The sequence below is a fragment of the Tympanuchus pallidicinctus genome, unplaced genomic scaffold (genome assembly GCF_026119805.1).
Source record: "Tympanuchus pallidicinctus isolate F22 unplaced genomic scaffold, pur_lepc_1.0 scaffold4, whole genome shotgun sequence".
Taxonomy (NCBI): domain Eukaryota; kingdom Metazoa; phylum Chordata; class Aves; order Galliformes; family Phasianidae; genus Tympanuchus; species Tympanuchus pallidicinctus.
The window spans coordinates 45,316,985-45,333,397 of NW_026294758.1; the positions used below are offsets into that span (position 1 = coordinate 45,316,985).

The window sequence follows — 16,413 nt, forward strand, 5'->3', positions numbered from 1 at the left end:
GAAAACTGATGCTTCAGGCCCTTTTAAAATCACCTTTCCATATACATATAGAGACTGGTATAGTTTGGACGATGGATCAGAGATCATCTAGTTCCAATTCCCCTGCCACAGCAGGGACGTTTTCCACTAGATCAACAGATGGATGGACATTTTGGGTAACTTCCACAAGACCTCATGGATATTTCAGTGGTACAGGTATGACTCCCAAGGTGGAAGGGATCATTTGCTGCACAAATATAATCACTCTTCAGATAAGATGTGACACAAAGTCCTGGTAAATTAACTTTGTTGACCTTTGTGTTGCTTCCATTAACTGTCTTGGACATGCAGGTCTGAACTTAACTAGATCCAATTTGATTTTATTTATAATTTTTAAATTTTTGTTAGGATTTGTTGATATGTCAAAAAAAAAAAAAAAAAAAAAAAGATGTAAATACATTCTTTGCTAAAGAGAAAAGAATTAAATATATAGATGAAACACAAACGATGTAGCACTGTCTATCAGCATAATCTTCTTCGGTGTATTTTAAATCACTGAATTTTATATTACAACCATTTCCCATGCAGTATTCTTTGTAAAGTAACTACAATGCAACAGCGACACATAAGAAATCAAATAATTTTACTCTTCAGTTATCTTAATACTTTGTGGAAGAACATTTTATTTAGTACTTAATAGTTCAGTGATGAGGCAATGGGCTGATATCTGATCAGCTGTACCCAGAGCTGTAGTTCACTTTGTTGTTCACTTTGTTCACTTTGTAGTTCAATATGTTGACTAAACTCATTGTGCAAGATAAGAGAGAAGAGGTAATCACCTTTTCAATGAATGTATCAATTATATATCATTATAGCATCTCATTTTAATTCTAATTATTTATTTACTTATTTTGAAATGAGTCTTCTAGCATGTCTTCTGCATCCTTCACAATATTCTGTAATAGCATTCAACTTCTGGCTCCTGAAAATCATCTTCCACTCAGACAGAACTGAGTGGATACTGATACATACTGATCCTGTTAGATGGCTTGCATCAGCCTGGCAAACTGTTTTTGAAAGAGCTTCTGGAACACAAGGAATTCCATGCTAACTTGAGGAAAAACTTCTTGACTTTGAGGGTGACAGAGAACTGAAAGAAAAAAGGTTGTGGAATTTTCTTCTCTGAAGATATTCGAAACCAGCCTGGATGCTTTCCTATGCAGCCTCTTTTATGGAACCTGCATTAACAGTATTGTCAGACTTGATGGTCTCTAGAGGTCCTTTTCAACCCCTATGATTCTGTGATTTTACAAGCATTTGTCCTATATCACAATTAAAACAGATATAGACTTGTGCTGGTGATATGTTTCTTTTAGTTACGCTTTCCTTCTCTTTTTCCTCGTTTTGCATTATAGAATCATGCTTCTTCTATTTCATTGAATTTTGAAGCAGTTATAACTTAGTTGTGCAAACATTTATAAAGGGTTTAGTTCTGACATTCTGACTTCAAATTTCTCCTAGCAAAGCCTTACTGGAGAGGAGTTGGATTAAAATAGCTCATATGAGCAGAAATTCATACAGCTGAGGCCGTTTATAATTATAAAACTGCACCTGAAGAGTAGTATTCATATCTTAGCTACAGGCAGTACTGGACAGAAAAAAAAAGAAAAAAAAAAAAGGTAGCTTGTAGGATCTATAGGTCTTATAGGATCTGTAGGAACCTCGTGCAGTACTGAAAACACATAATCAAAAGTACTACTGGTGTAAATACATTTAATCTTTGTATTTCTATCTGTATAACCATATCTCAGAGAAGGCTACTTGCATTATGTTCACTGTGCTGATGTGTTCTACTTGACTTCTAGGCAAGGAACTGGGCTTATCCACTGAGACCTTTACTAACACAATCTTTTGTAGTAGCTATAAATATTTTTCTGACCTAGTTTATGAACTGGTGCTTTTGCATCAGTAATATATCATCTTACAAGCCATGCTAACACATCTTTTAGTACAACTGAAGCTCTTTGCAGCTGGGCTGAGTTGCATGGCTCTCACAATATTGCTGGTAAGAGGAATTTACATATACATACTCTCTCTATTTGAGTAGTTACCTAATTAATGTTTCATAAGATCAGTTTTTGTAGGCAAACGGTAAATATCATTTTATAGCTAATAAGGAGTTGTTTTTCATTTTCTGGGCTGGGGTTCTAGCTAAGTAACATGATAAGAAAGATGTATGAGCTGTACTAACTAGCATATAATTTTTTTATTATAGAAAAATAATTTTATAGTTTTTTTATTAACCACTTTAACTCAATAAATTATGCTTAAGTCACATGATGCCTTCTCATGCAATTTTGGAAGCAGAAAGACATCTAAAACCATTTACTTCTCCAAACTGCCTGCTTAAAATTGTAATCTTGAATGAGCAGAGCTGAATGTACTAATTTCATATGTATAGCTTTAAAGGAACTATGGTTGTTAATGTATATGTTCATATGGGGCTTAAGATTTTATTATACAAGCATTTAATACAAACAGCATTCTACCATTCTGCAGTTAGTAGTTTAACCAAGAAAATAATGAGATATAAAGCAATATATTTATCACCCAGATAGAAGATGGCTGTATTCAAAATGGTTCAGATACAGATGATATGAATTGTCTTGTCACTAATCTGAAGATCAGTTACTAAGATTGAAGCAGGTTTCATGATTTTAAATGTCTCACTCAGGCACCCAAGGATTGGATTCAGCATACTCTTCAATCTCACCTATTATAGAGTCTGCTGGGAACTGTTATTTAGCCAAGGACTTGGTCCCTAAGCTAAGTTTGCTTGTATTGTCTGAACACTGGAGAAAAAAGATCTTCTTATTTGGAAATTAGAATTAAAAAATTGAATGACTTAAGAGTTTCTTATCATACTCTTCCTCATAAACTTTTTTACCTGATATGTGTGTTTTTTTTTTTTTTCTGTTGCCTTACACTGTTCTGAATAAGGATGATTTTACAAAAAATGAGTAACTTTAAGGCCTTTCATCTGTATGGACATGCTATACAAAAGTATAGGATCTTTGATCATCTTCACAAAGCATAGAAGTAGATTGTAAAAGAGTGTTTTTTCCTTTTTGTTGTACAGACCAGTTGGGGTATTTGATACCCTATAATATTACATATTTTATACCCAATTTATAATTTTATACCCAATTTATAATTTTATACCCAATTTATGTTGGAAAAAAAAAAAAAAAAAAAAAAAAGGTGATACATAGATAAAAGTAAGCTACATGGCCTGTTTCTTAAGGAAAATTTTAGTAATTTCTCTTGTGCTTGAGCAGGAGCTATAGGAATTTGCTTATGAGGGTTATGAGGGTTCCTTGTTGAGCATTAATATTTAACCACAATATGTAGAGCTTGATGGTTCCTTTTCTCTTTGAGTCAGTCTTATCATAAGACAGATTTTACTTTTACTGTCACTAACCATCAATCTGACTTGTGCACAAATGACCAAGTATGTCTTTTGCTTTGTTTAAACATTTTTATTCTTCCTAGTTTTAGTGAGGAATGAAACAGCAGTAACGGAGTAACGGTTTCCCAGATATTCTCAGTGACTGAAATTAGTATTTACAAATACATAATTCCTTATTCCATTTTTCCACTAGGGAGAAACTCCTCTTCAAGGAGATAGGCTTCCTTGGCTTTTTAAGATCTACTGCTTCTACCTTGCATATTGAAAAGGAGTGTCAGCTCTCAGTCACCAAATAATTCATATGCAGTCTGCAGACATTAAAATTTGAAAAAGAAGCAGTAGAGAGCTTTGAAGTGGAATTTCCTTTCATTAAATTAGTGAATATGACAGGGTTATGTAATGTTCCAGAGGGAAGAAGTGGTGTACGTCACTAACCTTTTATATTCAAGAGGCTTTATGCTTTTTATTTGCTTCTAGAAGAAGGCTTACGACTGGATTAACTAGCAATTTTCACTTTTAACTCAGGCAGATTAAGCCCCACCCGGATTTCACATGTAATGTAAATAAGAAATATTTAGCAATACGTGCAAGCTTGTCATTATTTTGTTTTATATGGAACATTTGAACACATGCTGATAGTTAGCTTAAAGACATATGCACACTTATGTTAAATTTTTAGTTTTTATTGTTTGGATTTCCTATAGGCATGTCAGAGAAAAGAAGAGAGTTCTTGCCCTTCTATGAATTTACTGTATCATGGATTCTTAATGTTATGTCTTCGTCTTTCAGTGCTTCAGTTAAGCAAGTATTCATGCTTTCATGCTTTCAGTTAAGCAAGTATTAGAAGCTGGCTGCATAATTCTTTTTTAATAAACTAGCATGAACAAGAATGTTTCCACTGGAACAAATGGAGATATACTTGGCCAAATAAGAAACAGACACAAATTTGTAAAATTGATCCATTTTGTGTAGTGATACTTAAAATAAGCTTGTAGTAAAGATAACATACATATTGTCACTGGCATTGAAAACTCTGCACAGCACTCAGGGCTGAATGTTGAGAGCTCTAGTGGGAGCCCACATGTTTGCAGAGGAGATTGGCCTGGATGGTCCATCAGCCCTGGCTTCCCTTCTCACTGAGCATGACAGCACTCTGCCAAGGCAATAATTATTGCCAAGTTTCAGTTCTACAGCAAGTGTCTCAGTAATTTGTCATGAGACTGACTTAAATTATTGCCTACAACATTCTTAATAGAAAACACATATAAATCAACTCTTCAGCTTGGTCCTACTTAGAGAGTAAATAAGTCTATAGTACTCATTAAACACTTTTTCACAGATTATTCACATATTCACATATGCTCTTCGTATTTGGGAACGTCTGATTTATCCTGGTTTTTATAAACTATAGATGAGAATGGGAATGAGGTGTGGGGTGGATGATGTTAGCTGGCAAATAAATGTCAGCTGCTGTCTGCGCTGGTTTGCATTCCTACCATGTCCCTAGGGCTCAGATAATGTCTGTCTCTAGAAAAGCATGCATAATCCACAATGAAATGAACTGGTACCAAGTTCTACACAGCCTAAAGGTACAAATTAGGAATGCGCTATTTTAACATTAGACCTTTTGGAAAATGTAACCTACCTCGTCTACTTATAAAGTCTTACTTGCAATTATGTGAACAGATTTCATATTTTAGGCAAGAATAAAACCTAGTAAACTGATGCTCTCCATTGCAGAAAATTTGAAAACATAATGATAGTTTTGAATTTAATTTTCCTTGAGAAATCAGGAAATAATAATCTTTTTTTTGAGCTATTTGCTAAATTTGTAGTGGGCATGTTCTGGCTAAATGAGAACTGGGGAAATAATCAGTAAATTAAAACAACAACAACAAAAATAAAGCCCACAAACCCCAGACCTTTCTGACCTAATTTTCTCTTCTAGTGTCATTGTTTCTAGAAGAATACAAGTAGCAGAAAGAAGATTATGAGATAAACATTTTAAATCAATTGCAAAGTTTTTAGTAGTGTTGTCTTAAGGTCTGAGTATATAAGTTGTGGAGCCTGTAAAGTGATTTTCAGGATTTTCAAAAACCTGTGTTTCTGTCACAAGAAATCATCGTAAACCAAAAGGACCAAAATCGTCAGCCGGAATTAGTTGGCTTATCTGGATTCCATTGAATAGTTCAAGGATGAAAATCTGGTAATTTTAATTCACAGATTGATATTTGCTCTGAAAGTAATGTCTCCTTTTTGTTTCCATGGAAAATACAGAGCACACAAATAGCACAGTAATACTATTTTAGAGAGCAAAGTCTCAGCTACAAAACAGTAGTTCTTAATGCAGTCACCATCAGTAGCTATATATTTTCACCAGTGATGAACAAGAGCCTGCATGACAGACTTGTAACAAGCTGCATCAGTGGAGGTGACCCACTGTTGCTGTCACCATTGCTAAAGTGCATCACCTACGGCTTCACTCCACCATTTGGTCTTCGTAAGCATTCAGCAAGGGTCAAGAAATGTCACTGGGTGACATTTATTTCACATAGAGGAATTAAATTACACAACTTTTCTTCTTGCCTGCTTCAACATCAGACACCATTTTGTCAGACCACCCCTCTGCTGTCATCTTTTTGTGGGAACCAAAAGTAATGAATGGAATGTTGGCAGCAGTGTTCAGCTTCTACTGCCAAACTACCAAAAATAAAATTCTGATACCATGATGTCACAAGCCAACATAATAAAACAGGAGACGTTACTTTTAGAGGAACCAAAGTATTCAGCTGCTCAAAATATGATGGCACATGAAGATTATACTTTTGCAATTCATGTGGAAGAATGTGAGGATCATGCAGTTTTAGAATGTTTATTAAGAAAAATAGGAACACTCAGCAGATTATGACTGACAGCCAAGAGATTTTAGAAACACACCATGAAGTAACTTTGGGATTCCTTGATCCAGATTTCGTGAATGTAAGTTCTCACTTGTCCTTAAAGAAGTAAAAAGCCAATTAACTTTCTTACATATCCAATTTGCAGGTGGACTTTAAATGCATGCTAGAATTAAAGCAAATAATTGGTTATAATAATGAACAGTCTAATAAATTTCACAGATTATGATTGATGAGTAAATTAGCAGTTGTAAATGTTGTAAATGAATACGCTTTGACAATACTTTTAAAGAATCAAATGGTGCACAAAGTTTCCTGTTAAATGTTGCACATATCTTTAATGTTAGCTCACAGTAAAGTTAACATTAGAAAACTTAAATTATTTTTGATCATAGAATCATAGAATGGCTTGGATTGGATGGGATCTCAAAGATCATCAAGTTCCATTGTCCGTACCTCAAGGAGGGTTGTCAGTTGCTAGATGAAGTACTAGAGCAGACTGCCCAGGGCCCAATGTAACCTGGCCTTAAACACCTCCAGGAATGGGGAATCCACAAACTTGCTGGGCAACCTGTTCCAGCACCTCACCACTCTCTCAGTAAAAAACTTACCCCTGACATCTAATCTAAATGTCCCTTCCTTTAGTTTAAAACCAACCCCCCTTTTCCCCACGTAAAAAGTTGATTTCCATCATTCTTATAAACTCTTTTTAAATATTGGAAGGCCACTGTGAGGTCTCCATACAGCCTTCATTTTTCCAGGCTGAACAAGCCCAGTTCTTTCAGAGAGTCCCTCCTCTTTGCTGGAGACGTGCTTTAGCTCTTGGATCTTTTCTGTGGTCCTCCTCTGAACCCTCTCCAAAAGCTTCACAGCTTTCCTGTGTTTGGGGACCCAGACATGGACGCAGTACTCCAGCTAGGGCCTCTCAAGGGCTGACAATCACCTCCCTTGATGTGCTGGCCATCCCTCTACTGATGAAACCAAGGATACCATGGTCTTCTGATCTGCAAGCTCACATTGCTTGCCCATGTTAAATTTTTCAACTGCTAAGACCGCTAAGTCCTTCTTAATAAGTCTGTTCTCTAGATGTTCTTCTCCCAGTTTGTACAAATATCTGGGATTACCTCAAGTCAAGTTCAAAATCTTGCACTTTGTTTTGTTGAACTCATTAGGTTCGCAAGGGCCTAACATTTGAGCTTATTTAGTTCCCTCTGGATGATATCCCTTCCTTCTACTCTATCAACTGCACCACTCCAATCGGTGTCATCAGCAAACTTGCAGCAAGTGCACTCAATCGTGTAATTCATCATTGATAAAGATGTTGAAGAGTACTTGTCGGTTATTTTGGCCTGTTAACGTAAAATGCATAATGATTTCTGGTAAGCCAGATGGACACAATGACTGTGAATGTTGCCAAGTGGCACGTGGGATATATAAAGAATATTTTGAGTTCCTTTTTTTTTTTTTTTCCTCTCTCTTTTTATATATTTCTTTCCTTTGTTTTCAGCAAAAGATTCTTATTCATGTCTAGTATGGCATGGGAAGAATGAGTTTGGAATTTCTAACAAGGAATGACTTAGAGCCAGTGATATATCCCACTGAAACTTGATGCCACGAGACCAGTAACACATAAGAGATCTATAACATATGGCAGTGATTCTTGTGATGGTATGAGTACACTGCTCCAAACTGTCTGGACACCTGCCACACCGTATTGTTTATTTTGTGATCAGCCTGCCTTTCTGAGTGTCAGATGAAAAGATTCCTTGGGAAATGTTGTGATTGCACTATTTCTGCCTTTGATTGCATTAAAAAAAATAATAATAATAAACTAAAAAAAAAAAAAAAAAAAAACCTCTTTACGGACAAAAAGTTACTATAATGTTTCAGGATACTTCTGAAAAATGAGTTTATGGTAATTTACATGTAAATACGAGATATGAATGAAGCATCTTATCTTGATTTTTTTTCCCTTGAAGGTTTTCTACTTACACAGCTTTCATATCATGAAGTACAGCAAAGAAAATGATGAACCATAATCCTTGAAAATTTTTATTCAAATTTCATGAATTATATTTCATGAATATGAAAAAAAATAATTGTAAGTTGCATTGCAGTACACTTGGACCTTTCATACAGAAAGTGCAGAAATAAAACAGTGTTAACATCTGCATTCACTATGTATCTTGTCTGCTGAAATCCCACATGCTGAGCTCTGTATGCCTGTGCTGCTGACTCTCACTTTGACTCTCTTTACTGTTAAAGACCAGGAAGTCTAATGTACATATTCATCTATTAAACTAGAGGATATATCTCCATAAAAATGTCTCACCTCCAGACAAGTTTTCAGTAGTTATAGAGAGTGGACTGAACTTGTAATTTAAAAATATCTATCTATCTATCTATCTATCTGTCTGTCTATCTATTTATTTATTTATTTGAATGTAAAGGAAAAATATAATATGTCCTTAATGAACAATGCCTAGTATATGGCATTTTAATTTAAATTATCAGACAATTCCATACCTAAAAAAGTATGAATGAATAGCTAATTCCATTTAGTACTTTGGTATTGTACTGAAACTTGCTAAAAAGGAAATAGCACAGAATAAAGAGAAATCTCATGTTCAGGGAAGGTATGAATAAGTTCTAATCCAGATCAGTTATTTAAGTGTCTTATTAGTAACATATTTTCTGGAGATGCAATACAGAAGAAGATAGCGCATTCTTTCTCAGTGGTTGAGAACAACTTCAATTTCAAAAGTTCCTATGTTGTCTGATGGGATAGCTTGACTGCTTGTGAAGCAGCAGCCAAATTTATTTGGCTTTCAACTCCTTTAGTAAGTTAAATCCCAAATTAAAGTTGATCCGGCAATTTTCCCTCATATGCTAGGTCATAATATGTAACTGTTCAATAGTTGTCTTATGAACTTCTGATTAAAAAGTGGATAGCATCAGCAGTGCATGGGCACCGTCAAGTCTTCGGTTGCAAAGCTTTTGTGGTAATCCCTAATTACAGAAGTCTTCTACTGTACACTTCTGCATCAAAGTATCAGTGTTCAGTATCGACCCAAATATCTGGGAAGGAACAGACAGATGAACAGGCTAAAATAAGAAACAGTATTGTTTTGATAGCCAACATTGTTCCAGTTTTGATGATGCCCAGAAGAAAGCCTGAGTAAGAATATAAATATGAGCAGCTAATTTCAACTGAATTTTACTTTAGTTATGCTACTGCTAACATAATTTTACTAGCATTGTTTTACTTACAGCTTTATTTAATTGTGACCAGATAGAGTTTCAGTAATGCTGAATGGCAGTCACACAATTGATAGTAACCTACTACTTCTGATTTCTTAGCAGATTTAATTGTACTGGAAGATTCCCAAATAGATTGTGACTTTGATTTATAAATCAGTTCTGGAGAGAGTATCTGTTGGACTTTGTGCTGGTATTCTTATGGGACATTGAAAATAGTTGTCAGTTCTCAATCAAAATTACCCTTACTTTAATAAGCATATATGTGCTCACAGTGTAATTGTATTTGCTATCAGAGTGCTTAGCAGCTTAGGTCAGAATCAATGTCAAGAAAGTGACAGCACTAATTGTGCAGATAATTTGTGTCAAACTTTAATTAACAACCTTTATAAAGACGAAGGCAACAAATACAATTTTTCTTTTTTTTTTTTTTTTTTAATTTCCTGGGCATGATTTCACACACTTGTACACTTGTACACTGATGATAGTCAGTTTCTACATGAACACAAAGGTTAAATAATGAAAAAGTGAATTGCATGTGCTTGTCTTTCTCCATGGCTAGCTGGCTACTGTCATCAAAGGCATAACTTCTTTTGACCACAAATGAGTTTGTTCTCATAAAACCTGTTAAACATAAAACCAGTATTATCTTTCTACATATAATTGTATTCTTAACAAAACAACCTTAAAAAATAGTTTCTCTTGAAAAATATCTACAAATAGGGAATTACATCATTATATACATATATATATTATATATATTATATATATATATATATGTTTGTCTTTTCCCTGTCCTACTTCAAAGGAAGTGTTGTTAGTTCACACATGGTCCAGCAAAAATTGACCTAGGACTGGAAGCACACTATTATTCTTCAAATACCTAGACAAATACAAAGACATGTTAGCAATTCAGCCCTATTTCTGCAACTTCACTAGCTCTGCAGAAATATGTAAGCATTCTTTAATAAGAGACATGACAGTTTTAGTCCTGCATCAATTTTTTTTCCCCGAATCATAGATTGATTCAGAAAACTGGTTATATTTCTAATATCAGTGAAGTTTTGTAGAAAAAGTATATTTTGGGGTATACTGTTAGATAAATAGCATTGCAGTTTGCATAGTTTTCAATGTGGAGTTATGTTTATTTTCTGTTCAACAGAAATGGGAAAGGCAAATTCTGTTACAGTATAAATTAGTACAAACTCTGTTTCACTTGCTTCAGTTGCACTTATAAAGAATTTGTCTCTGAATGTCTGATAAGGAAGAAAAAGATTCTATTTCTCCATTTTTTAAAAAAGTATTATTACCATTAATATGGTATATTGCATGAAAGCAAAAGCATGCAAACCATAAATATCATGGTGATTGACAGTGACACAAAACTAGTAGTAGAATGCATTTTTATTTGTGTATTTTGCAAATCTAGTTTAATGTGGTTAGGCATGCTTGTTGTTTATTTCTATTTTTTCTATTGTTTCTGTTTTCTTTGTTGTTTAATTATCTGGAATTCCCCTGTTCTCAGGATAATAAATAAAATGTTGCAGAAATGAATGCATGACATGGTTGTTGAGCTGGTAATCGTCCTTGACCCTGATAATGCATAGCAAAACTGGCAAATTTTTCAAAATAAATCTTGTCTGGATGGAAGTTACTTTATTGATGCTGAATTTATGAGTTTGCCAGTCTCTGCATATATTAGTGAAGCATTTATTTAGAACTGAAAATCTTCCTGTGAGCTATAATACATAGTTTCTGTGTGCTGGTGAACTTCCCCAGACAACGTTTTTTCTTTCATTGGTTTGCAGTTCAAGAGTGAATTCACAAAATGTCAGAAAGAATAAAATAGAATGATGTGCATCAGTTTTCACATGATGGCACACAATCATAATTTGTGCCACAGAGTATCAGCATATCTGAATCAGTCATGTCTCTTTATGTATCAGAGAGCTTAGTAAATGCATGTGCAGAAAAGGATACAAAGCTAGCAGTTTTGGTGAAATCCAGATGCTCCTCATCAGAATACATTTCTGTCTTTACTGTGGTCCAGGCATAAAGCCTGGACACATAGGAAAGGATTTTCAGTTTTGCTGCTCTAACTCTGTTCTTCTTATGTTGTGCATTTGGAGATTTTTTTCCATCAAAAATACACTTTTGTAAGTTCCCCACAGCAGCAGTGGCACACTGTTTTGCTGTGTCCAGTCTTGCTGTTGCACTTGTCTTCAGATACCGTATTTATTACTGATGAATATGAGACAAAATCAGCACAGCAAATAGTTTAAGGAGGCTAGAACTTTCTGCGAAGTTGAAAATATAACAATAACCATTTTGCCTGAACATTCTGTTAAAGAAAAAAACGCATTCATGAACAAAATATTTTTACTGTTTTTTTAATTTAATTTTATTTTATTATTATTATTATCTTTTTTAATGGTATGTTGAATGCTACAGGTTGGTTAAAATAGACTCAATTAATTTAATAAACTTGAGACATTTTTCATGTTCCCATATTAAGCGTAGCAATGTAGCAATACATTCTGTTTTATAAGAAAGTCTACATCATATTTTCTTTAAAATTTAAAATGATTTCAGGATTCATATAAGTGTTACTTGGACGCATACATTCATACATGCAGTCTTCTAAGATTCTATCATTTAAATAAAGATGTTGACAAGAAATACTGCCTTCGGGAAAGCCACCTCAGAAGAATAGGCAGATAGACATTAGAAATGTAGTGCAACAAATTGGAATAAAAAAGAAGTACAATATTTGTACATAAATGTCAGTACTAAGGTGGAATGATGAAGACAACCAGAGGCTGAGAATAAAAATGTAGCAAAAATTGAAGATGAGAGCAAAATTAGTTGTTGCAGAGCCACTACATATAATAGCTTACAGCTGAACACAGACCATAGATCAAAGATCTGCTTTTCTTTTTTTTTTTTGTAATGATTTTATTGACCCTCTGTACTCCATGTAATGCGAATCAGCATCTCCAACTGTACTCGAAAGACTACTCAATTACAAAAGAGAATTAAGTAAATATATGAAAGAACTCTTTAACATCTCTGTACTGTGCTTAGACTCTCAGACTTTTACATTGATTTCTCAGAAATCTTGTCCTGCACTAGTCCAAGTTTGAAAGTGTTGTTTCTTAAACAATCTGATAAATTTATTATGCTCTACAAGAAAAAGGAGGCAAGAGAATAATTGATGAAAATATCCTTATTTACTTTTTAAATGACTTCTCCAGTTCTCTCTCTTTTCTTGTTCTTGCAATAGTTGTATTTTTTTCACTTCTTTGTGACAGAGTAAAATATTGTGGGAATGAACTGGAGTTTTACATAAAACTGTGCACAAGCATAAATCTCACTTCTGTTATAGTCCCTTCTGCATAAGCTTTTAATACATAGGTATTTACCCATACCTCTTCAAACTTAAAATATTTTCACAGACTTTCTCTGAAATGTCACTGATTTTAATGGCTTAAAGGTGGAAATCCAGCTTTCATGACATCCTGTGATCATATCATCAAGTAATGAATCATGGTATAATTTAAGTTGATAGATGAGCTCATTTTGCAACAGAAGGCAAATAGATTTTTTATTTATAACTGTGATAAAATATAATGTATGGTCTTGCTACTCTGATGGCATCAGATTTAATAGTAAAATCTGTAAGTACTTCCCTGACCTTTTAGTTATTTCTTATTACTTTTTCTTGCAGATGAATACTGTCACTGAAGAAAGAAGATATTTTATTCTATTCATTTTGAAATCTTGATGTGTTGTTTTTGTTTTTTTTTTTTTTTTTCATGATTGCTACTTAGATTAATTTTGTTTGTTTGTTTGTTTGTTTGTTTTAGCACCACCAAAGTTTACAAGAACACCTGTTGACCAGACAGGGGTTTCTGGAGGTGTCGCTTCATTCATCTGTCAAGCCACAGGAGACCCGAGACCTAAAATTGTCTGGAACAAGAAGGGAAAGAAAGTCAGCAATCAGAGATTTGAGGTATTAGGTCCATTGTTCTGTTCCTCTGAAAAACTTAAGTTCCAACCTCACTTCTAATCCCAATATGTGTGCTCTATTTTCATAGATTAAACAAAATAGCTATGATCACTGGGAATAACTTAATGAGAGCAGACTTGTGAATGTTCCATTTTTCAAACTGGTTACACATAAGCACTGTTAAAGGTGAAATTATCACTGCTGCTTTATAAACCAACATAATTTATCTGGTGAGCCTTGGCATACTTCTGTTCAGGTGGCTAACTTTTCTGTAAAGGAGATAAGGAAAATTATTTGTGCCATGATTATTGTCCACAGAGAGCAAACCACCTCCTTCTGTGATAGTGTACACCAAGCAGACCTAGCCTGATGCAGCCTCTGCTGCCATAATTGCTTACCACCACTGCAGATAAAGATGAAAGGGACATTACAGTTCCTGCTGCTTTAGAGGAAATATAAAATTTGTTTGCTTTTGATTCTTTTCTTAACAATAACCTTGGGAGAGGCTATAGAGAAAGCTGTTTCCTCTCTTTCCACAACATTCAATTAAAGGAAATAGTAAAAATAATCTTTTCAAAGGATATAGTTTCTTTGGGGAAATAAAACAGCAAATAACATTCCCTCTTTTAGTGTCAGGAACAATTAATATAAAGTATTGATTGACCTTTAACATGAAGAAAAAGTTCAGAAAATGAGTTAAGTCATATATAATGGACACTAAAATGGGGCTAATAGTATATAATTTCCCCTGTGCCTCTTCACTATTTTCACTGTTAAAAAGCATATACTTTGCATTCAGAATGCCTAGGTGTTTTATAAAACTGTTGTGACGCATAATTTTTGAGTGAACGATAGAAGATGCAGATACAAAACTTGAATGAACATTGAAGTCTTCTGTGTTCATTTTAAATAGTTTTGAGGAAGCCTATATCGCTATAGATAATGACTGTATTGAAAAATAGTGCTTTGTAACTGAGAATTGTTATGCTCATTGCATATATTGTAGTTTCCATGGAAATAAATAGGAGGTATTACTTGAGCAAAGTGCATAATAATATTTCCCAAATCTGTACTTTTTTTCTCTTACTCTCAGCAAAAGTGGAGACCTGATAGAATATTTGTGTGTAACTTAGACACAAGCATATACGTAAATTGTTTTGTTTGTGTATATATAGAGTATGGTGAAATATGTATTGCTTTGTAAAAAAAAGAAATGTAATTAACTTGTATTTATAAGTACTGTTGTCCTGATGGTAGTACTAACATATTTTATTGACAAATTTAAAATCAGCTTAGATTATATAGATTACTACTATTATTTAATTATAGGGAAGACCTTTCCAGTGTTTGGAATTCTGCGTTACTCACCAATAAATGGCATAGTTGTGTCTGCAGGACAAGGAGATAAAAACAATAGAATTCAAATTAATTTAAAGGAATTAATTAGAGTAAAAATGTGTATTTCATTTTTTCTTATATGAAAATGGCTGTATCTTCTATAAATATTGCAGTTTGAAAAACTAAATATGTAAGTTGTTTATTTAGTCCTATTACTTAGTCCTTTAACTGATACATGGTTTCTGTTGCATTTTTTATAAATTTCCTTCCAATCTGTGGGCTGAATGCATAGTTAAGCAAACTAGTTCTATCTTGTTCAGAAATTGTCAAGCTTTTGTCACTTGGGAGCTCAAACGGTGAAGTGCAGCCTATAACTAGGGTGCAAGAATAGCCTGCAGCAATTTCAACTAACATATGATGGTAAAGCTAAGGGAATGATGGGAGACTGCTGATGGACTTCAGGATAAGAGAACATTAAGTTACAGAATACATTCTTACAGACCTTGTTAGATCTTTTGTTGATGGTGGTTTGCTGTTGTTATTGTTGGTGTTGGTGCTCTTTTTTGTTTATTGGTTTGTTTTTCTTGTTGTTTCTTGAAATTACCTTGGAGTGGCCATTGCATGTCCAGCACTGTATGTTATACCCAGCATTGTCTATATTCCTACAAGTGTTAAATTTGCCATGGTATGCATATACAAAAAAGGTTCTGATGTCAAAAATACTGGCAGGTCACTGTTCATGTACAGATTAATGGAGGGATAGGTATTTGTAACAACATCTGTGACAGCTGTTGTTTCCTTTTATAGGTAATAGAGTTTGATGATGGGTCTGGATCAGTTCTCAGAATACAACCACTGCGCACACCACGAGATGAAGCTATTTATGAGTGTGTGGCTTCCAATAGTGTCGGTGAAATAAGTGTATCCACGAGACTCACTGTTTTACGTGGTAAGTTCTTTCTAATCATAGTTAATTTACTTCTTAGAGAAAAAAGTGATTTTAAAAGGGAGGCTTCACTCCAAGATAATAAATCACAAATATTTTCGAATGAGTGTTGTTTTAGTCCTGATACTGTTAAATATACATAACGTATAACTTGGTAATGGGAGTATGACTGAGTAGACCAAGGAAGAGAAATAAGACAGGAGAGCATTGTGCGTAACAAGTTACTTATGTTATTTAATGAACAAAAAGAATGCTTTATGAGTACATCTGATTTGCATTTTACTGCTCTTCTGGGTAGCTTAGCTTTGTGTGATCAGCATTTACACGGAAATTGGCCCAATTAAGAGTGACCTTGACAAATTACATAAGCAGATTTTAGAAGAGGGTAAGCTGCTACAAGACTTTTCCCCCAGGACAATATGCGTAAAAAATGTGTTTTTTTCAATTTCAAACGTTTATGTCACCTGTATTGTGTTTCTACTTCAGTAAGAAGTTTTTGAAGGTAGTAAAGGAAAAT

General features: G+C 34.1%; 1 protein-coding gene across 17 annotated transcripts in view; it reads left to right on the forward strand.

The window, feature by feature from the left end:
* Positions 1 to 16,413, forward strand: part of PTPRD (protein tyrosine phosphatase receptor type D) — a 1,183,295-nt gene that overhangs the window by 964,773 nt on the left and 202,109 nt on the right. For all 17 annotated transcript variants that reach the window (XM_052700439.1, XM_052700447.1, XM_052700441.1 and 14 more), the window contains 2 exons: positions 13,470 to 13,615; positions 15,758 to 15,899. In XM_052700439.1, the coding sequence (XP_052556399.1) occupies positions 13,470 to 13,615; positions 15,758 to 15,899 (288 nt within the window). The remainder of the gene's footprint in view (positions 1 to 13,469; positions 13,616 to 15,757; positions 15,900 to 16,413) is intronic.